This window comes from Augochlora pura, chromosome 6 (assembly GCF_028453695.1).
Source record: "Augochlora pura isolate Apur16 chromosome 6, APUR_v2.2.1, whole genome shotgun sequence".
Taxonomy (NCBI): domain Eukaryota; kingdom Metazoa; phylum Arthropoda; class Insecta; order Hymenoptera; family Halictidae; genus Augochlora; species Augochlora pura.
In genome coordinates, this window is record NC_135777.1 from 14,559,753 (window position 1) to 14,583,558 (window position 23,806).

General features: G+C 44.9%; 1 protein-coding gene across 1 annotated transcript in view; it reads right to left on the bottom strand.

Annotated features, from left to right (window-relative positions):
• Window positions 1-23,518, bottom strand: part of LOC144471206 (uncharacterized) — a 38,349-nt gene extending 14,831 nt beyond the window's left edge. The window contains exon 1 of the mRNA XM_078183035.1: window positions 22,567-23,518. Within this exon, the coding sequence (XP_078039161.1) occupies window positions 22,567-23,518 (952 nt within the window). The remainder of the gene's footprint in view (window positions 1-22,566) is intronic.
• Window positions 23,519-23,806: the final 288 nt, after the last annotated feature.

The window sequence follows — 23,806 nt, forward strand, 5'->3', positions numbered from 1 at the left end:
AGGGCCGAGTATTAGGTGCGCGGCAAGCCCTTATCCCCCATTCAAGGGCCACTGAAAGTCTCGTCAAATTTTGCACGGGCCACAGAGAAAACAGCAAACAGATTTCGCCGGACCCGGATCCCCCCGTCTCCCTCCCTCTCTCTCTCGCTCTCTCTCTCTCTCTCTCTCTCTCTTGCCCAGCTCTAAGGAGAGACGGAAGAGGGTTGCTTTGTCGCAGCTTTGTGCATCGGTGCTAAACGGCAGAACCGCCAGCGAGAAGGACACCAGCTCCGACGAACCTCAGGAAGATAGGCCTGCTTGTTAGGCCGTCCATTGTCCGGTCCGAGGATTTTTCCGAAAGGAGCTTTCCGTTTTCGATTCATGTCGGCGAAAACGATCGGAAACTTTTCACTGGATACAGAATAAAGAAAGAGAGCGCGAGGGAAAAAGAGAGAACAAGAGAGAGAGAGAGAGAGAGAGAGAGAGAGAGAGAGAGAGAGAGAGAGAGAGAGAGAGATGCGAATAAGAACGAGAGGATAAGGGGGAGTAATCGGTCAAAGAAAACGTCCGCAGATTAGCATTTCAGGTTTTGAAAACCGGAACGAATTGTGTTTCGAGTGCCAGCAAGCACCGCGTGCGAGTACACGGCTACTTAGCCGGCCCTCTGTCGCTCGGGCCCTCGACAGCCTTCGTTTACAAGGCCCTTGTGTGTCGCTGCCCTCTTTGTGCCTCACTTTGAATCTCGTGTCGCCGCTTTCTCGCCTCCTGTCGGCCTCCTGTCCGCGCTGAATTTTCACACGAACCGCGCGCAGATCCGCGTTCCTCTGGTGACCAGGAATTTCGAGGTCGAGGGAGTCGACACTCGCGAAAAACTTTGCCCGCCGAGGTCGGTGATCCTCGGGGAAACTTTCGATTCCCCGCTTTCCGAGCACCCTCGGAGGCGTTAAGAAGGAACTTCATGATTTACGCGCTGACGGGATTAAGTAGCGGGGAGAATGCTTCCCGCGAGTAGCCCCGGAGAGCGTAAAGACCATATACAGGGCCAGGGGAGGGACTAACGAGAGCAGAAAGAGTGGGGAAGATACATCGCAGCCCCCGACTCGACGCCTTATCGAATGTTCCGCCGGACGATGTTCGGCTGGTTCCTTGGACGCGTGCGACAGGATTAAACCCTCTTAGGAGGCGGAAGACAGTGACCCGCTGGCTTTAAATCATGCTTACTCAGAAAGCTACAAGACGTGGGCATCTTTTACGCTGGCGGCTCGAAATCTTGTTAGTCGATCTGGAAGTCCCTTAGCGACTTTTTCAATTTCTTTTGTTGGTTCTTCGTATGATTTATTTTACTGAAGAGACGCTATGGACTTCGTTCAACGGTGCATGGGCTTCGAGATGTTCCAATGAGTGATATTCGATTTTCTAATGGATGTATCTGTAAGTTTTACCTTACTTTTGCAAACTTTGGAAAACAAACGTTTATTAATATTATTGTAGTTATTCGTGATTATGATCTTCAAATATACTAAATAAATCTCTGACACATTTTTAGAAAGATTGTGTGTCGAAAAATAACTGTAGAGACCAGAGATAACAGTAAAACCTAAAAACCACTCAATTGAATAAATTGTGAAGGGAAAACTGTTTTTATGGCAACAGGTAAGATGAAGCACAAGCCCGATGAACATTCTGCGCCGAAGAAAACAATGCAGAGCGAGCCGTATCGCTGAATTAAACGCACTTTAGTCACGGTTAATTTGGTTAGCCGACGTTTAGTCATTAATAGATGCTGGCGCAAGATCGGCCGGTATTTATTGACAGCGGATGATTCGACGGTTTCGACGCAGCCGGACCGAGGATCGTCGACGGACTTTCGTCGTGCCCTCCCTCTCTCTCGTGGCCACAATCGCGAGAAAGTGCCGAGGGTAACCCTCCGGCCGAGGTTGACGTGGCACTCCGGCTGGTTCTCGTGTGTGGGCCAGTTTTCGGCTTATTAATGAACAGGCCCCGGCCAGCTCTAACGATTAGACACAGGGCGTGGCGAAAAGATTGCTAAATCAGATCGCGTTCCGGCTCTAAGCCTCGCTTATGCAGCCGCGTTATTCTGCAGCTATTAAGCGAACTCGCTTCGACACTCGGCCGTCTATCGATCGATCCTCGTTTCTAATCGTCCCTGCGACGCAGAACCAGCGTCCTTTAGCCTTTTAATTAAGATGTAATCGGCCCCGAACGCTCTCCGTCCACGGACGCGCCTTGAATGATACGAACTTGTCGGACGGATAGACTATTCGGAGTCCAATGGAATCGATAATCATCCGGAAGCAATTATCCTTGTGTGTACCGAGTGTTAATTGAAATGCCTTTTCTCACTGGAGCCCGTTCATAAACCATCTTATCCGTTGATCTGGAGCAACCCTTCTCGAAAGGTTCCTTTTAGTTTCTTTATTGTCTTCGAGTTTCTCTATTCTATTATCTATTACGTTCGACACTCGGTGAAGGAGAACGACTTTTTCAAAACTAAACACGTTCACGGATATGAATCCTGTGGCATTCATTTTCGTCGTGACGCAAGATGGAATGAATGCTATAACATTCTTTATAAGCCACATTATCATGCATTCAATTCTACGTTCATTTTTTTTTAATTACTATACACTTTATAATTTGATCTGCCTCGACGCGGGTGCTATAGCATTCATTATATACGCCTATTAAAAAGTGTTTCTTTATTAGTTAAATTTAGTCATTAGTTTAAGAATAAACCAGAAGAGTCAGAAGCGTCGGTTTATCAGACGATAAACCGTAGTCTTGCAGCTAAAGGTAAGAATGTCACACCTACGAGCAACGCACACCGAAATCGCAGCGCTAACTCACAGGACTGACGCTAGCAAAAAAGGAACGCAATCTCGGGGCGAATCGCGAGTCGTTGGGGGTGAGAGGCGCGGGCCCGGAGAAAAGGGGTCCAATCGGCCGAAGAAGGGGGGGAGGCCGGACGGGGCCCCTAAGCGGAGTGGGGGCAGAACATAATGTTTCCCACAGCGCGAGGTGTTGTATATTTTACGATATGGCGAGCAATTTGACATCTCGCGCGGGGCATAATTCACGCCCGTGTGCGTGGCCTGGCCCTCGCCACCCTGCTACGTCCGCAATGATAGGGCCAGGCCACGCCGTGAGGGAAGAAGAGGAGTGTATGCGTGCATCGACGCGAGGGCGAACACGCGAGAACGCATGAAGAATAGCTGGTGCACGCGTGCACACGCACCGCTGTCGGACAGGTTACCCGCGCGCGCGTCCGACCGCATCAAACCATTAGAGTCCGGGACTCTTCGTAAATATAACGCGGACGTGCCCGATTCGTTTCTTTCTCACTGTGCATCCACCCCCGCCCTTCTCCTTTGGACCCCTTCCAATCGATTTTCATCGGTTTTCGATGCCCTTTCGGGTCTCATTGTGGCGAAGAAGACGGGTTTGAGTCCTTTGACTGTTTTGCGGTCACCAATGAGACCTAATTGGTCGTTGACTTTTATTGGAAGCGCAACTGAGCTCATTTATTCAACAGTTTTTTGTTGAAGAACCTTTATACAATTATTTAGGCAATTGCAAAATACAAAATGTCTCGGGACATTCCACTCAGAATGTTAATAAACCCCTGCTGCGTTATCCAGATTGTTATAATATTAATGGATCGTGTATTGAAGTCGATCGAAAATCTATTCATACAGACAACCTTTTTATAACATGTTTACGTAAAATAAAGGTAATATATTAACTAACTTGTCTCTACCACGAAAAATACGAACAACAGCAAAGACTAACTTACGAATTGAAATGTCTTAAATATTGTACGAGAACTGTTCAAAATCAAACACCTCAAATTTGATAGAAAATTTTTATTTATATCTGCCCCTATTACAACAAAAATTAAGCCAGTATTTAGAACGTACAGTTTTGCAAGAGTTTAAAGAACGTTAAAAATAATTTTCGAAAGTGCCAGCAGCAAATATAAGGTCCCAAAATTCATCGAAGACCGTCGACAAATTTTAGTTATTGTTACAAGGTTCAGCTTGTAAATGCGATACTCGTTATCCATAGTATTTTGTAATGATCTTGTGAAAAAAGTCAAATAGCTACGGATTAATTGGAAAAGAAACACGGAAGTTTCATTTATTCGCGTCCGTTCGACACGAGCCTTTCCATCGTTGATACGCGGTTGGCGTGCTCGCGCGTCGTTTCATGCTGGAATTTTATTCACCGAGACTTTTCGCTCCCCAACTTCCTGATAGTGTCTTTAACTGTTTTTGCAACCCCAAATGATTGATGCTTCCGTGATCTTACGCATGGAAAGCCGTCCCGTATTATACTATATATCTGCAATAACAATGATAATTTGTTTGTTGCACACGCGAGATCGTTAAAACTGTAACAGAAAAGTACTGGAAATAGCCTCGGCATTATTAACCGCCGTTTTCATTTCACACCCGTTGTTATACCGTGAATATTTATGCGAAGTGGGAACGTTCTTGTCGAAATTACGTAATCGATCTCCTTTTTTAACCAAGTTAACTGTTGCGAGTTGTTTGAAAAGCGCATATCTACTTAAACTGTGTCGCGAAAAGTACGCAATAAAGAGTATACTACCTAACTCAGATACCATATGCAGTTTTTTATGACAATTACGAATTAAATTTTTAATCGTTTGTTTTATTTCGTCTTGATCTACAAATATTCAAAACATCTTAGAATTTAGTTTTCACTAAAATTCCAATAAAATATATTTGTCATAAAACACTATTATCATTTCTTCATAATTGTTTAATAATTCTGATATGAATCAATTATCGTCATAAATGCGTAAGGTCGGCACTCTGCTCTTTGCCAAAAGGGACAAGATATAAATATTAGATATTTATACTTGCGAAATTTGGATACAGAGTACAATTTAAAATTTACGTCTGTGAAATTTCGTTGAGCAGTAAACATGCGCAGCATATTTAGAACAATCTCACGGAATTCGATCAAGATGAAGTAAGATCGGTAAGTAAGCTTCCGTAGAGATAAAAAATGATGGAGTATTAAAAATCCCGTGGAACAGGAACGACGCCTTCCTTCCCCTCAGGACTCGTCCAGGACTCCGACATCGACTCCCATACTCGTGTCTTTCACAATTCCCCGGCGAGTTTCGCACGAACCAGCTGTAACTTGGTCGTCCGGGCGAGGCATCCTAATTAGCGGCGAACAATACGCAATCTGCGGCATCTATACGCAGCCGTCGACTGATTCCTGCGCGCTTTGCTAACAACCCATTCTACTCATTGTACGCCGCTATGCCATAAATCCTAGGAACACTAACACGGTTCAAAACACGTGTACGATCTCGCTTCCGATTCTAATCTACCGCTTGACACCGTGTTTTCCGGATCCGTGAGTTTCCCGAAACGTTCACGAAGATTTCCCGAGGCAGCACGATTCGACGGGTTACGCAACCGGTCGGGTGTCCTTTGGCCATCATCGAGGATCGTGTCAAGGATCTCGTCGAGAAAATTATAATGCGGTCCCCGATCATTTCTCTGTCCGAAGGCACACAGGCGTCGGGTTACGAAATTAAATTAGAATACGAGAGCCAAAGCAGCCCTGACTTCTGACGTCCCGGTATTCCTACGGTTTTTGACGAGACCCTCAGGTCAATCCTCTCTCTCTCCCATGGTGGATCCCATGGGACCGGAGCCGCACAGAAGGAGCCGTTGCGCTCGAGTTTCTTCTTCGATTCGAGAAGAGATACACTCGGAGCCCGTTCGATCCGGTCGCGAAATTAATTAAACGGCGAGCCCACCGGACGACAAATTATGTCCGGCGTCGACTACTTACATAATTGATCCGGCCCCCGGCCATAATTCGTCCCCGCTGCGATCTAGATAAGCGTGTTCTTTACGAACTAGATTCGTGGCATTCCTCGGATTCCTGCCCTTCTCGATATTCGTGGTATTCCTGCCGCGAACGGTCTCCCGGGAATTATTCCTGTTCTACTATGGCCCTCGCCTCTTACGGCAACCATATAACCATGCATGCTGGACCAAGAATTTCAGTAGAATTGTCTGTTAACGCTGCGTGTCAGCCGTAATGCACACGTTCAGATTTCTTTCAAAATGTAATCTAATATTAATACCGTTTATGAATCTTTTAACATTATGGTACACCATTTGTAATATGCTAATTTTTATTACTGTGAGCTACTTTAAATCTTATAGGTGCTGAACAATGATAAATCATTGTTGACTGCATTCGAGAAAATATCGTTTCCTTAATATTCTTGATAAATAATAATTTTATTTTCTTTTTGAAACTTTACTAAACTATATACCGAGTTTTGTATTTTATATTTAGGTAATTTCCTTTTTACAGCATTTCGTTTGATTTATCACGGTTAAGAAAGTTATTTAATTGAAATTTTAAGGATAATTGTTTCCGTTCACCGTAATTTTCTAGATATATTTATTTTTATAGTTGTCTACTAGCTACTTTTAACTGGTTTTTAGAACATGGAACCAATTCCTTACCTTCTTATGTATGCACATGATACGTATCTTCTCATGGTATAATTCTTTACCATATTTGTGTAAAATCAAAATTGAGTGTAATAAAAAAAGATACATTTTTATCTCGGTACTTCGGTCGACAGATCGGCTGGAATTTGTGTGTGCCGACAAACAGCAATTGAACTTGGTAGAGACAATCCCAGGGAGTTTCCCAGGGGAGTCGAAAAATCGCACGAGTGCTCGATAAATCGGTCGAAACGATCGGTTAACGTGTCGCGCGGAAATTCGTGCGAGAGCACAATGGAGAATCGAGGTAGGGAAAGGTCCCACGATCGTCAGAAACAGTGCCAAAAGTCACGGGAGAGAGAAGAGGCAAGCGGGAGAGAAAGAGACGAAGGGTAAAGAAAGAGAGAGAGGGAGAGAGAGAGAGAGAAAGAGAAGGAGAGAATGAGAAAGAGAGATACACGTGAAATCGTTCCTGCGTGTGCCCGCCACTAACGACCTATGTAAATGTTCTATCTGTTATCCTTGTCCCTTATCATTTTATCCTCCTCCGCCAGCGATTCCAAACGCGGAGGAAAAGAGGGAGGAGGGTCTTGGAGAGCGAGCGAGAGGCTGGAAAAGGAGTGAGAGGAGGAGAGAAGAGGGTCCAGCATTCCAGAGCCCGGTCTCGACCCGCGACCCTCGCCCCCTAAATCATCCACCGCAGCTAGGCCGCAATTCCGTTTTGTTTTCTCCGCTCTTCTCCTCGTTCCTCTCCTCTCTCTCTCTCTCTCTCTCTCCTCTTCCTTTCTCTCTTGCTTTCTTCCTCTGTGCCCACTCCCTACACTCTCCTTCTCTCTCCTTTTTTTATTTATTTCTCCCCCTTTTTCGACCTTTCCTACCAGACCACGGAGACAACCGCCCGACCCTTCTTGTTCTTCTTGGTCTTCTTCTTCTTTCTCTTCTTCTTCTACTTGACCGTCTCCCAGAGATTTGACGAACGGAACGCACTGTGGGAAAAGAAGTCGCGGAGCCCAAGTGACAAACCTCCCGATGCTAACAAAACGGCTCCGATCGACCTCTGACACCATCGTCACGGCACAGAACAGGCTGCGGGACGCGTCGATGTCTCCTCGAACAGGATCGATAACCGTGTTGCGGTCGTGAAACCGAAGAAAGCGCGCGAGAGGAGAAACCTGGATAGGCGGAGCGAGCCGCTTTCGACAGCGAAACGATCCACCTACTCGGTTCCCACAGGGACACGAGCGAGATGCTCCGGTTTCAAGGTGTCCGCGCCGGGGTGGCAACTCTATGGCCCGTGGCATCTACTGAACCCAGAGGTTCCCAAATCATTTAACCCGTTACGTATCCTGCGGGAAAAAATTGAACTTTATAGCTCTGTTTAAACCTAGAAAGGTTCACTACAATGTTATGCACCGCTCTGATATTATTTGAAATTTTCAGAAGGATTAATCATTGAGAATCCTGTAGTTAAGTAGCTCGTTTATTATCCAAACATTAATGTTCTCCGAATTAAATTGTATAAACGAGGATTTACCGAGATCATGCAGAGGTTCCTAGATTTGTTTTAGATGCGGTTCTAGAGTTTTTTGTATCACTATTTTATATCATACGCTGTTTATTACTAAGTTATTGCTTGAATCATTTTCTGCATTCATTATACAGCATGTATGTACGTACATAAGCATTATACATTCTTTTTATATTGAAGCAGAATAATCAAAACGAATGGAAACGTACAACAAATGTACAAAATTTCAGTAATAACAAAACGTGTAGGAGTTGATCAAAATGCACTTGAACATCTTTTTCAAAAGATGCGATGAGAAACATGTTTTAGCTTACTATTGGTAGTTCCGGACGTCGCTATTCCGACAAACACTTTGAAATTGACAAGAAACTGGAATCCTCGCAAGCTGACAATAAGAACTGACAATAAAGGTACGCCCGAAAGAAACACGGAAGCTGGGTGTTCCGTAAACGATACGCCTATTCGTTTTGGTGAATAGTAGGAAAGTTCTCGCGAACTAGATGATCCGGATATATCTGATGTCCCGAGGCATTGAGGTGCGCGCGAAAGAAGCGCGTGGTCCAGCTAGGCTTCTCCGCCCCTAAGGGCAAGTGGAATCTTTCTCCCTTTCCCTCTCTTTCTCTCGTTGGTCGTCCCCCGTCGATGCTGCCGGCATTTAAACCGCACGAAAGTATAGTGTTACGGACACTCGATATTTTCTCGATGATCGTCATTGTGCTGCGCGGACGTCTTTAGCGTGCGCGGCGAAAACGCATTATTCCGCGGGGCTACTGTACCTACCGTATACCGTGCCGGGGTACCATAACGGGCACCACGCAAACCGACCGACTGATTTACCCCGTCTTCGGTTACCCGCTTCGCTTATTGTTCGCGAACTTGAATCAACTCTTCGCGGAAGCTTCTTCGGAATCAGAGGTCGCGACATGATTTTGATTGATCCAGAATTGCGAAGGTAGTTGGCGAGGATCGTAACACGTTCGATGTAGGCATCGATGTCTCGTTAGTTGTATTCTTCCTTTTTGTAGGTTTCTGAATGCGCTTTTTGAGAAGACTTTGGAGCACAGGGGTGCTTCTACACTTCGACACCTGGATGTTGATCCGAGGAAATGTTCGTCGATGTTTGAAGCAGATTTATCTGAGAGTTAACTGTGAATTTCTGTGAAACTTAATAATTAAATTCGTCTGTGTCCCATTAAATCCTTTTCCAGATACTTTTCATAGTTATCTGAGGATTCCAAAAGAGTATAATAAAGATAATAACAATTTTTCCCTTAGTATAAGCATTTGCAGTTTAATGTACCTTACCGTGATCATTATATGGCGCAACAGGTAAAATAATTCAAGCTACGTAAAATGTAAAACATTCAACTTCTTTCTAATCCTGTCGTAAAATGTATTTCAACAGAATTTAACATTGCAAATAATTCTTTATCAATTTGAAGAATAAGATATGAAAGAATAAACCACTGTTTCAAGAATCTTTCGAGCAATTGTTTCTGAGCAACGAACGATCATCAAAGTATAATCGGCTGTGCATACAAACATGACAACCAAAAGCAATCCAGCAGTTCCACTGATTTGTTCTCAAATAGAGGCTCTCACCAGGTATTTAAATCTGGTTTGCTCTGCGAGCTTTCTGTTTCGGGCTGCAGTATAGCTAATTCCCGGTGGTTTAAACAGCCCGAGAAAAATATCACGTGTTAACGGAAGCTGGCCGGCGATTATCGACGACCCGCAGCGAGCAGAGTTTTTTCGAGTATAGCAACGCTCTCGCCCCGCAAACAGAATAACACACGGTCACTTAGCAGCGTTTAATTCTCTCGCTACTATTTCCCTCGCCCTGCTCCGCGCAACGGCGTTGCCATAATCCACAGACGTCGAACGATCGAATCGGCCGCGAAAGCGAGACAAGAAAAACCTCCGCATCGGAAGGAGAGAAGTCCCGGAGTTATTTTCTTGTCGAACGGCCCCATCCCGCGGAGGATAACCAGAAATGTTTGATTTCTTTTTCGGACCACCCTCGCGCCCCCCGTGCTCCGCGGCCCCACCTTTGTTCGAAGCGTCTCCGTTGCACCTACGCATTTACGTCAGCGAGAACACCGCCAGTGATAACAGATTACGCGCGCTCTGACAGATTTAATCCACTTTTCAGGGAAACTCGGGCCGATCTCGACACGGTAAAATAATGCTTCCTTCCGCTGTAAAGATCTCTGATCATTCACAGATCCTACCCGTCGGGTTGATGCTGCGTCTATTCGCAATTGTTTTCGCCGCGACCGCTGTGTTTACCCGAGATTTATGGTTACTTTGTTTAGGAACACTTTTCGATGGAAAACGAAGCCGAGCGACATTTTTCCCGGACATACGGCGGTATTGAAACTTTGGAGAATCAAAGTTCTATGAAACTGGTTTTATGCAAATAATCGTTTTATTGCAAATATCTATCTCGAAACTATATTTTTATGTCGCCACGTTGTAGTTCTAGAATATTCACAAGTCTTGAAGGTGTACTACGACATTTTCCATAACGTAATTTACGCGTTATTATTGAGTCATCGTAAAATGATTTATAAATTATTAACTATTACTTTTTTCCTTCGTTAGTAATTTTTGGAGCTTTTCAACAGAAATATATCTTAATATCATTTATAATTTAATTTTCCAATTTCTCGAGACATTTTTTACGGCACTCTCTCTTGGCACGATACTTTTTCTACAGACGTTAATGTAACGGATGAAAATTTAAAGCAATTGTCAGAAACTAGATAGCTCAGTAAGAATATTTATACTCTGGGTCCAAATGGACTCGAAGGACATCACAAAAGAAATCATGGGTCTTAGCTATGCAATAGCGTTGCGGCCCGTCCGAATCAACCCTCTCTTCGCACGCGTTCCCAGTTGTTCCCAATGTATCGGAGCCCCGGTGGCTGGTAGCCGCGTGTCGCCTTAGTTCGCAATTAGCGTCGCGCGGTTTCGAAGGCTTCTCGTCAAACTGCAGTGTTAATGAGAAACCTGTTTGTCACGTCCACCGTTCCGCGAGCCGTTCATTCAGCCCTGGGGACCTGACCGCGCGTGTGCGCTCGCACGCCGTTTCTTGCAGTCTCTCTCTCTCTCTCTCTCTTCTCTTTTCTTCTCTGTGTGCTTCATAATCGCGCGAATAGTCGAGTGACTTGCGGGAAATGCCGCGCACGATGATACCTGCGCGTTAGCCTGCTTTCTTGTTAACAAACTGGCTACCGGAGACCGTTCACTAAATCAGTTTTCAGCCACCTACAACTTCTCGTTCTACCGTTGACGAAATCACGGGGTTCTATTGATCTGCTCTTTATTTTTCTATACGAATTTGCAGTCGATAAAATGTCATGCTACCGCACGATAAACAAAATACCAGGGGAAGCAGATTTTGTATATTCTTCGTCTTAAAATAGCATTTTACGATTATTTAGCTTCATGATGAAAATAAACGATTCTAACCGAGTTATTTTTATGACAGGATTATTCAAGAGTGACTCAGGAACGAGTTTACACTATGTGCATCCAAGTATGTACATGTTTGAGATACTGGTGTGCATTTTAATTGTTTTTTTTTTATAGAGTGCAGTAATTTCAATGATTGTTTGTTCTATGGAACGATTTTAATCGATTGTATTTTATGACCAAATTGTAGATCAATAATTGCCTCTCTTATAACTAGGCGATTAAAGAACGACCTAGAAGCAAGTTTAGCTAAAACAGATCCAAAAATGATATTCTTTAACACTCTAGTATATTTTATTGATGCTACTTCGCGAAGCACATCAATCGCAGCTATTGTTCTTCCGTGGAGCGAATTAACGACTGCACGATGGTGTAATCCGAGGATTCAGGAGCGAAAGACCGAGAGGAAACGCTTCTGGTTGATCGATAGTCGGGGGAGCGAAGGAAGCGCGTGGCCTCGTTATTTTTTCAGCTGACTGGCCGGTGCCGAACGGGGTGCGAGAGGTCCACGGAATAATTAACCGGTTCTGTTTTTGTAGAAGCCAATCAAGCGTCCTCTATCATCGTTGTTCCGCGGGTTTCGCGTCCGTACGGGGTGTCGTTCCCTCGTCCGCGATCGCCATTGCTTGTCTATCAAGCCCGACGCGCGCCATTAACTGTATCAACAGCCGCTTCCGGCTTCGGTCGATGGGAGAACGACGTTCCTTGTGATCCGCGTTCATTAACAAGCCGTTCCCCCCTTTTCCGTTTATCTTCTCGAAACGATTAACGTTGTTGCACCGCGCATTGCAACGTCGCCACCGTCGTCTCCGCGCGCAATTTCCTCTCCTGCATTTCAATTCCTGAGTACGAAATGCTATTTTCTTACGACGCGACGCGACGCGAAGCCGAGCGCGACGTCTTTATTAAAAACGAGATCGAGGGGTCCGCGGATACGTGCCGCGTTATCTTCTGTTTCCCCGCGAGCCCGATCCCCGGGGCGTCCCGCGAGCACTTAATTAATTTTCTTTTATTAGCGAGTCGCTTTTACGCGTTTGTAACAGTCGTGTAAAGCGCAATTACGCGGCAGCCGTTCCGACGAAATCTGAACTGGTTTCTTACGGCGATATCATCGCGCTCCGGCTTAATTAGATCTCTTTGCTCGGCGAACTAGAAATTTCGTGCATTTATTGCTGCCACGGGGATGCGGGACGCCTTCAGACGAATCGGTTTAGCGATGTTTATGGAGAGTTATATTAACGTTAAGATAATGAAACGTGGAAAGGTTCTAGACGAAGTCACCGTTAGAACTTCATGATTTTTATTCAAATTGCTGGCGTAACTGTCGCGTAGAGTAATCTATGTTCTGTATCGATTTTTCTGTATCATTTTCATCCATTCATATCGTTCCCTTGCTTCATAATACTTATCGTACCGGATTCGATAAATCTTTCGATCCAAATTCAACCCCTTGACATTTTTCAAGTCCAAACAAAATGTGTATAATGTTAAAGGGTACAATAAAATGTTGTGCTGGATTCTAGCATCGTAGTGAAACAAGGCTTGCAAAGTAGAAAACAGAAATGTATGACGTCAAATTTATGCAATTATATAAAGTGTTAATTATTGTGATCATTAGTTCTTTAAAAAAAAAAAAACAGATTGTATTACTTTCCCTTTTGAAACCATGCCCGCGTTAATATTTCTATAATTTTATAATTTCCATGAAAATACAATGCCAATCAAAGGTGCGAGGACGATTGCAATACCTGTAAGAATGTTAACAGGTGATTTGCAATACCTGTAAGAATGTTAACAGGTGATTTGCAACAATTAGAAATCCGACATTAGGTATCGCAGGCCTACTGGAACGAGCACGCGCGTCCCTCTTGTTCAGTGAATTAACGTCGAAGCATTTCTAATTAAAATCGGAATGAGTCGTGTGAGACAAGGGGTCGACGGACCAAAGCGATTGCTATGCAGCAGGATAGAGCTGTCGGATTTTAAACCGTGTTCGCGGACAGGATCCATCGACAGGTTGAAGGGCGTACACTCCGAACCAGGCGGGATGGTTACGACGGTTACGACGGGATCGGAAGAGTGCCAGCGGCAACGACTGGGCCTGCCCAATCTCGGCAGCTTGCTTTTGCAACAAATCTTTCAGTCTAAATCAGTTTCAAATAATATACCCGGGGCCGCGGGCCGGCCCGAGGGCGCTCGCGGTGCATCACGAACAGATTCGAGCGCATGAATCCTCTTTTAATGACCCCGCTACCGTGCCGCAAGATTTACAAATCCACGCCCTCCACCATCGCCGGAAAGAAACAGACCGTGTCCGGTCGCGTGGAGTGTTCTCAGCTTATTATTGATTCAAGATGACCGAACAGCTCTCCCGGAAATTCACGATTTGTTCCTATCAACTATCCTGGTGCTTGAGCTCGCTCAAAATTCACGATGTTTGCGGATGTTTGGGCAAATCGTCGTTCTTGTGGAGAACTTCATCCGTGAACTTGCCATGAAATAGAATTTTGGTTATTGTCTTCTAAGAGAAAATACTTCGGTAAAGCTTGCAAAGGTTCCGTTTGCAATGATCTTTTGTAACGAATCTGTTTACCTCTTTACGAAATAGTATTATGAAAAGGGTTCTTGAGAACACGTCATAAGGGAACTTGACGTAAATTAGAATTCTGGTTACTGTCTTTACAGTCAAGGTTTATATGGAATAGAAGAGACTTCATTTTGGTAAAGAATCGCAGTAATTTCCTTTTCGTTAAATAGAGCGATCAAAAAAGTTCTTCAAAATTTTCGCAACCATTGTTGGTCATAAATTGTGACAAATAGCATGTTATTCAGAGAATTTTATTTATTTATGGTTTCCCTTTGATGGTATTTTTGTCATATTTTTGAAGATGTATTTAATAAAGTGTCACTAGTAGCAAACGTATGAAAACATTAATAAGTTGCAGACATTGTGAATTTGTGACAAGAATGTGCATGTAAAATGGAAAAATATTAGAAGAACAACTACTCCACTTCATGCAATAAAAAAATAGCATACGCGTTTGGTAATAACACTAAGATTTGCAATATTGGACACGGTACTAGTATTTCTTTTCCATGGTACTCCGACCTCAGAATTCTCCTCACATTATGAGAGAATTATACCGCAATGAAGGTCGCGAATAAACTATAACTATAACCAACTATAACTAACAAAGGAGCAGCTCCGGGTGCCTCCGCCATAGACATATTCCCGAGCGTGTAATTTACAGGACAGCAGCTTTTGGATCGCGGAACGGCCGGTGATAAACTCGCCCGACCAGCTGACCGTTTAATTATTTTCAACGCGGTTACTTGCAGCGGCCGAGCGAAAATAAATTGAACGTGCCCGATCGAGGCTATCGCGAATCCGTATCTGCAATTTCGCGAGTCGGAAGGAGACGGCTGTCGGTGTCGCACGTTTTTTCGCGCACTTCCGGCAAACACCGTTCCGCGCTGTCAAAGATGAGCAAGCACAAGGTGTCGGGGACCGATCGATGAAGACGTGGGCGGCGAAATAACAAAGCCGTGGTATAAACACCAACCAGGGGTGGTTTTTTATTGGCGGCTGGTTTTCGAGGTGCACGCGCGAAGAACCGTCTCTCGTTCTTATCGACCCGCAGGCTTATCCTTCGGCTTTTCCCCGCTGTTTCCTGCGGTGACAATTCATACGGGCGCCTCTCGCTGCCGTATCGTTTAAAGTTCCTTCTTCCGATCGGTCTTGAAACACCGAGATCTTAATCGATCGCAGATTTTATCCGTTTCTTATGCAAAGAAGCTCACATTCGTGAACGTAATAATTAGCATTCTTATACACTCGCGACATGAGCAGATTTTTAAAATGCAAAGAAACACGTATATTTACAATCGTAAATGACATTTTTATTTTCTTCGTACAAAAAGGAATTCTACAGGTAGTTGCTGAATTAAATTGGTTTCTTATCTTGATATTCATAAAATACTCTGCGTTTCGGTTTTACATAAAGATCTGTAGTCTAATTAAAATTGTATCACACAAGACAATTGTAACGATTGCACAGCTACAGCGACAATTGTTAATTTAATTCTCGAGGTGTTAATGCAACGATTACTATCCAACATAAATATTATCTAATGTATCAAAAATAATAATCTTAGTGGAAATAGTTACATTCTGTTACTCCTTGTTCATAAGCAATACAGGAAACAACTCGAATTAGTGTACGTTTTCTAAAATTCAGAATTCCGAACATGAAAAAATAAAATTATGCAGAACCTGATTCCCAAATGTAAAGAATTCCATCGTCCTTATAACAACGCTTATTTTCATGCCTCGTAAAAATCTTATAAAATTTTATGGCGTTTGCAGACCGGAGGACATAAAAGCATGAATATTCGGATAATTATCGAAGCGAGTTCTATTTTATTTCGGCAACAAGCTAGGCAGAATTCTTGACCACGAAGTTATGAATATTTAAAGATCGGATGCTAAATTAAGCGAACGACTTTCGTCCGAGAAAGTTGCCGCTCACGCGGCCACGAGACTTCGTCGCCGATAAAAATGAAACGGTCCGATGAAAATCCACGACTTTGACGCGTCGATTCGCGGTAGAGATAATTGAATGTATTGAACAATTCTATAATAGCCGGGTGTGTCGAAACTTAACGCGCGACGACGTTATAGTTGCCCGGCGATCGATCATGCCTCGAAAGCGCGAAGAATATTGCGCGCGTTGCTGCTGGTCGTTGGCCGTCGCGCGTCGGCTCGAGCGAAGTGCTTCCTCCACGAGTTTTATCGCCGTAATCGTTTGGTTCCCGATCGCATCGGGCACTCTGGTCGATCGATCGATCGATCGATCTTCCCTACAGAGAGATTTCGATAAGTCGTCGGTATGACAATCTCGAGATGAAACAGATTTCGTTCCGTGACGGTCATTGTGATTTCTCGAGCTTCCAACTGTTGGAGAAACAATTCTCAACAGTTTAAACTCGCTAACTTCGGCTCGGAGTTTCAATACGTTGGATATTCGAGGTTAAATCGCCGAACTTTTACATGTTCGTAAAACGTTTACGTGTTTTACACGAATACAAATTGGCATCCAACATCGGTATTCATAAAATTTGAAATAATATGTCCGCAATTGGAAGAACAGAGAATAACTTCCTGCTGTTTCTGTCATAAGTCACAAGCAGTTATTATTGGAGATAAAAACGTTTAATAATTTAAACATTCAAACTGAAATATTCGAAACGTAACGTGGTAAAATTTAAATTACGAAAATCATAGATACTTTTATAGCTGAAATTTAAATACTCGGACTCAAATGTTCGGACGGTTGGAGACGTAAGAATTACGAAATTGTTCGATATTTTTATATGTTCTTGACACGGCTAAATTCTCAGCGTTGACATTTAGCTGTTTAATCAGCTCAGCGTTATTGGATTCAGCTTGAAAGGTAGCCATGGATTAAATGCTTTAAACATTCAAACTCGAACGTCGGAAACCGCTTCGTCGAGCGGTTCGATTTGAACAGCGAAATTTTTAGCCATTGTTGAATTTAATTTGAAGGATTTAGCGGTTGTTACGCCGATGACTATCGTGATTATATATTAGCCGTGTTACGCTATGGCAGCGCGCGGTATCGTGGAAACTTTATCGACGAAATAATTTGTAAGCGCTTTACGCGGAGACCCGATTTCCTGCGTCGTTTCCAGCGTGTTTCTGTCGACGTCACGGGCTTATCGCAATAATGCCATGGCCCTCCATATTGGTCTCGCATAAATCCGATCATGCATCTCGATTCCGATCGCGCGGCCCGCCGCCATTAGTTACCCGGAGACTTACAATGTTCCCGAGAACGTAGTCCGGAGCTTTACGGCATTGTCGATCGTCGTCGATTTCCTGGCGATGGTCGGCCTGGCCGAGCAAATATCGTCGCGCACTTCCTGGCACCGTTTCCTCGTTTTTCTTTTCCGACCCTCTTCTTTCTTTCGCTTCCTGTGTCACTCTAGATTCCGCCTTCCCGACTGTTCCGAATACGCGATCATGCCCAACCTCCGAATTCATGTCTCTATATATCGGTGCTCTACTTAACCCAAAATTACCCTCCGTCTCTACCGAATAAACTGCGGATCTTTCTACAAATACAAACTCTTCTGGACATACGATGATATAAACGTAACAATCGCTTCGTCTTCTTTGATTAACTCTTTTAGAGACAGCTCAACAAGCCGAGGTATTCCGCTAAAATTTATTTATTTCAGTATAATTTATCGACACAAAGCAATTGGTGACAAGACAGTGGTCGTGTTAATACTTTTGAGAGATTCAAAGCTATAGGAAAGTTCTCATAAATTTTCAATTATCTACTTTATATTTTGCAATTTCTAATCATATTATACAGGAGGAATTTCGGTTTCCCGATTGTCAAATTATGGTACATACGGAAGCAGTTCTATCGGAAACGAACCAGATAATTAACAATATATGCTGACGTTTGACAATTTAACGTATTTTATTTTTTAAGAGAAGCTTCTTACTGAGACCAAAATTTTAATCTCCGGCTTAATTCGAATTCAAAGGCCCGCTTCGATTCACAAAGATAAGATTGGAACTCGATTGGGGGTGGAACAATCGGGTACGCGTTTCAAATAGGACGTTCCTGTTAATCCGCAGATGCGAGTTCGTAACAGCGTCAGCCATTAGGCATAAATTGATATGCATTATAAAGAGACAGTCCCCCCCCCCCCACACTTATTCCTACGAGTTGAACGAGGACGAGACGCTAGCCACGAAGGAAAAAAAAAAGAAAAAGAACCCGAAAGAATAGCGTTCGTAACACGTCCAGGCGATTTTCTGTCGCATGTGCGTCGCACGAGCGTTGACGATTGGTCGGATTGACAATGGTCTCCCCTCGGGGCTCGCGCGCCATTGGCTAGGATTTTCGGAGGGTTAGAGACGCGTAGAATAAGGGGATGATACGGGATGAGTCGGAAAGGGGGTTGTTGTGGAATAAGCGTTAAGTAGGGGCGAGCGTGTCGAGGAAGATAGAGGAGGGGACCGTGCGGGTAAATGGCTTCTACGGTGACGAAACAGGCCGATTGAAAATTTTCCGTGAGAAATGGTCGGCACCATCGACGAACAACTTCTAAATAATTTTCTGGAATCATTCGGTCCGCGCTCGATTTACTAAAAATTAGACTGTGAAGCTTTGAATTTATTAAATGTATTTATAAGTGCTGTTCGAAACCTGAGACAACCCCAACGGATTAAATAATATAAAAACATGCTTTCAATTTATTTAAATTATTAAACAAAGAGATTTTAAAATGACTTCTACTTCAATAAATTAATGTAAATGTTTTTATTATGCATGAAGATCTGTAAGCTGGTAATAAATCATTTGTTATTTTTATTTCTGGAAAGCTATTACAGTTCTCTCTACTAATGTCTTAAAAAATGTCCACCTTAAGATGTAAGAGGTCACATTAATCAACACGTTTAGTCTATAGAATAGATCTAGAATGAAATGTTTCAGTTTCGTTTCGTCGGAAGAAATTTTATTCCGAGCTAAGAAAGTTGTTTCACGCATTCTGCTTTTAACAAAGTAAGCTGTGAAACTGATATTTTAGAGAAAGATATATAATAAACTTAGTTATGCCTCTCACAGAGTAGATTCCACTGAATTGAAAATTGATATGAGTTTGGGTAGTAAAAATTTAGAACAAAGAACGAACAGTTTCACAGTCAAAATGTCAGTAAATAAATTAGCATGCTTATGGAACAGCGACCCACGCAAACGACCATGAGAATCCGAATTCTTCCGATATAGAAATTCAAGCTCGGGTGACACAAAGGATCTCGACCGATCGATAGAATATATTTCCCTCCGAGACGGTCTGTTACGGAACACCGGTTAATTCGCACGAGCCAAAATATTTGTCCTCGCGTTTCTGATAAAACAAAGAATTCCTGTCGAATCGCTATTGTGCGATCGCGGGAGCGCTCAAAAGCGGAGTGGATGAGAGAGAGAGAGAGCGAGAGAGAGAGAGAGAAATAGAGAGGAAAGAGGCAATAAAGGGGCATCGTGAGCGTACGAGCGCGTGAACGGGGAACGCCCGGAAACAAAGCGTCAAGCCGTGCGTGGAGCGGTTTTTTGAAAATGCCAACTTATCCAGAAAGGGGTTGCTGGAGGGTTTCTCTCGTTCACCGACACGCTGCTAAATGGATTTTAATTGATTCTTCTGCCCACCGCCGTCTCTCGATCGAACATTCCTTGCGCCAGCAAACGTTGCGCTCATTCAAATTGAATGTACGAACATCATTCAATATATGGCAAGATCAGTAATTATTAGGATTGAAAAACTTTTAGATGTTTTTTATGGGGAGAAAACATTTTACGTAGTTTTTAGCAGCATCCCCAAAATGGCGGCTGATCACATGTCGGAATACGTTATTGTTTATATGATCACGTTACCAAATCAGAACGCTGGAAATATTTCAAGATACTGTCTCACAATAGTCTCTTGAATATTGATTCACATAAAGGCAAGTACGTACGAAGGAATGAGCAATCTATTTAGTTTATATTCTTAGTCGATTCTTTATATTATTTTGAAAATGATATTAATATTGGTGTCATGAACTGAAAAGGTAAAGAAATAGCACGAAAATTCAGTGACCTCAAAAATGAAAGGATAATATAAGCACAAATAATGTTTAGGGAACTTTGTCTAAACTTTTACCAACGAGCACAGTACTTCCTGCGCAAAGTAAGATTCCTGCTCCATTGCATAAAAGTGAAGCAACGAAAGCAAGAATTTACCTAAATTATTGATCAGTGTTGGAAGAATTAAATGACGCAAATGTGTACCAGTGTTCCAAGTCCAACCAAGAAGTGTAAACTCGCCCCATAATTGAAAACCATGTTTGGCAATTTATCTCAGACAACAGCTGCTATCAACTTTCTTTAGAAAATATCTGTTCGAGAGCGATAGCAACGCAGGAACGAAGAGATCGCGGCCAAATCGCACACGGTACACACATCCCCGGCACAAAGGGGTTGGACACAACGTGTGAACGGAAACAGCAGCGACCTGGGACGGGCGGCTAGGATCCGCGATTTCATCGTTCGAAGTGATTAACCGTGCTGATACAAAATTGCATTCCCTCCTTAGCGTTGATGAAACGGACGAAGGAAGTGTCGGTCCCGGCCGCGGCGCTGATTTATATCGATTACAGGATTATTAAAACCGGGAACCATAGATCACCGAGACGCCTCGATTTTCCAGAGGAGGCTGTCCGTGTAACTAGCTTGTAAAGCAGAGAGACGCTCTCCGTCTCTCTTTCTCCGGCACCCTCTCCGGCAGCCATAGAAATGCAAATCGAACGGTCGAGAGCGGAATCGCGTCGCTAAACACCGTCGTTTAACGTCCGAGAACGCGCGAGGACACGCGAGACCGACAGATGTACGCGCTAATGGATTTACGCGTCCCCCGTTTTTACTGTCGCCGTTAAAACGAAATCGCACAGTGAGTCGTAGATCGTAGGGCCGCGGTCCTGCCGGCTATAAGGGAAATCGAAAGAGCGAGGAGAGAAAGGGCCCGTTGGAGAGAGAGCGCGCGCGCGCGCGTCACCGAGCCACGTCTGACAATAAAACTACACGGTGAAATTAGTAGCGACTGTCCGGGATGGAATCTCCGCAGCGGGGCCCGATCTTCGGACGCCTGGCGTCTGTCCGTCGCGTCGGGCCCGAGCGAGGGGCCCGCGTTCCCGTTGCCCGGTCCCCGTGCAACCACGTGAATACATTGTCCGCGGGACGCGGGCATAAAACGACACGATATATGGCCCGGTAATTTCTTAATTGCGCCCCGAAAAATTCTTGTCATCGTAAACAGCCGGTTGATTATATTGAAACGGCCCGAGGCGCCGGGGGCGTTTCGTGGACCAAACCGGGCCCTGGCGACGATTGGAGGGAGAAGCTGACCCGTTTATGCATCTTGTGGTGCAACGCCTCTTCGAAATCGAGTGATTTCGGCTTTCGGAAGCCATTGATTCAGCCGGCCCAAGAACGGAACCAGGAATTAATCGAGTTTCGCCGATGCGATTTCCGCAGCAGTTCTTTCCGCTTCTATCAACGGACTTGATGGCTCCTAGAAACGGTTCGGCTTACTTTTTTGAACGTTACAGGTCCGTTCGTTCGTGGAAACCAGCTCTGGGCTGATTCAGATCAGTGAGTGACAGGGTTTAAACGGGGCCCGGACGCGAGTTCGAGGGAATTCGTGGCATTCCTCGGGCCTGCTGCCCGCTTGAAAGAAGATATCGCGAGGCGCAAGGGGGGGCGTCGGGACCCCGGCTTGATGAGATGGGAAGATTAACCTCCGTGGACCCGATATTGCGAGCCTTAACTCGCCCTGGAATGGTTTGTAATTTTCGAGCGTGACACTGGAGTCCTCGCGTGGTATCGTGAATCAGCGAGCAATTAAGACGGTCTTTTTAGGCGATTTTACTCGAGGATGGTCGAATTTCGATCGACGCCCAAGTGTCTATCCTCGGGATCATCCCTTGAGGACTTAATCGAACGTTGATATAACTCCGAGGTAGCACACTGGGGGTTTTAAAAGCGCAACGAAGAAGCTCTTTCACTTCTGCACGATTTATGTCTAGAAGATCGATTTTAGGTGAATATTTGCATTCACCGCTCTACAACGTCTCCTAAATACTGAATCTAATATTGATTTAATTACATTGGGGAACTTTAAAAAAATATCGCAGATCGCAAAGCAATTAGGAAACGCTTTTACAGTACTTGATTCTATAAAATTAAGCCCATGTCTTAAAACGCAACCCCTAAAGCCACGATCTCGCACAGGTCGAACCTCGAATTTCACGTGCAGGTCCGTAAGGGATATTGCACATTAAATAGCGACTGAAATCTTCTCAGAGGCTTCACCGGAACCTGAATCAACGTCCACGTGTACTATTATTGCTATCATTATTCTACCCGACCTTATCTTAACAATGACCGTAGAAAGACGATCGCGTGTACTCACCGGTATGCGTCCTCTTGTGTATCTTGAGATTCTCGGACCTAGCGAACACCTTCCCGCAACCGGGGAACGGGCAGGGAAACGGTTTCTCTCCGGTGTGCACTCTGATGTGATTGACGAGCTTGTATTTGGCCTTGAAGGCCCTGCCGTTCCGCGAGCATCCCTGCCAGAAGCACGCGTGCGTGGTGCACTCGGGTCCGCCCACGTGTTCGACGGTGAGGTGCGTCACGATATCGTGGAGGTTGTTGAAGAGTTTCCCGCATAACTTTCTTCCAGGTCCAGGCGAATCTTGGTCCACCCACATACAGGACATGTCCTGCCGCTGTCCGCCGGGCACGGCACCGGTGCCTCCGCCGCCGGTCCCGTTGCTCCTCATGTACCTGAGGAACGCGCCATGGGGATGATGGCTGGGATGGCTGACCGCCGGGTGCTGTTGATGGTGGATCGAGGCGGGGGTGAGGTGCGGGGCACCCAGGTACTGGTGATGAGGCGGCAGACGGGAGTCTTGGGGGTAGTGTCCAGGGTAGTGACTGGCCGCTAGAGGATGCTGGCTCGGATGATGAGGAAACTGCTGCATGGTGGCGGCGGTGCCGTCGTGGTGCAACGGGGTGAAGAGTCCAAGGCCACTCTCGGGGGTGGTAGGGTTCGCGGTGGCATTGAACTCATGCTCCCTCCTGAGCAGGAAGTCGCGAGCCGCGTAACCTGGGTGATGGCTCATGTGGTGGCCCATGTGCGGCGCCATGTGCGACGCTGGATGGGGATGATGGGGCGGATAGCCCTGGGGATGGAAGTGGTGATGCTGCTGCGAAGGAGCCTCGCCAGGGGATGGTTGTACACCTGCGCCAACATCTGAGGATCCTCCGGTAGCACCAGCCCCGCTGGGCGACAGCTTGATGCCCAGATTGGCCAAGTGGTGCGGGTGCGAGGATACACCGTCTAAGAAAGCGTTCATCATCGTGATGGACTGATTGCGTTGCCGTTCAACGTTCTAACACTGGAGAAGCAAAGCTCATGTCTCGCGGGAAACGCTTCGTGGATCACGCGAAATCTCGCTGTAATCCCAAGGAAGTTTTCGAATAGTTCGTTGACAGGAAAATCGGCCGAAAGGGAATGTTGCACACTCTATCACTGATCGGCCACACTGTCTATGTAAATACACTGGCGTGTTCACTGGCTGCCGCGAAATATGAGCACCGAGTCCATGTGTTTCAAACCCCTGTGGGATTATCCTTACAGCTAGTTC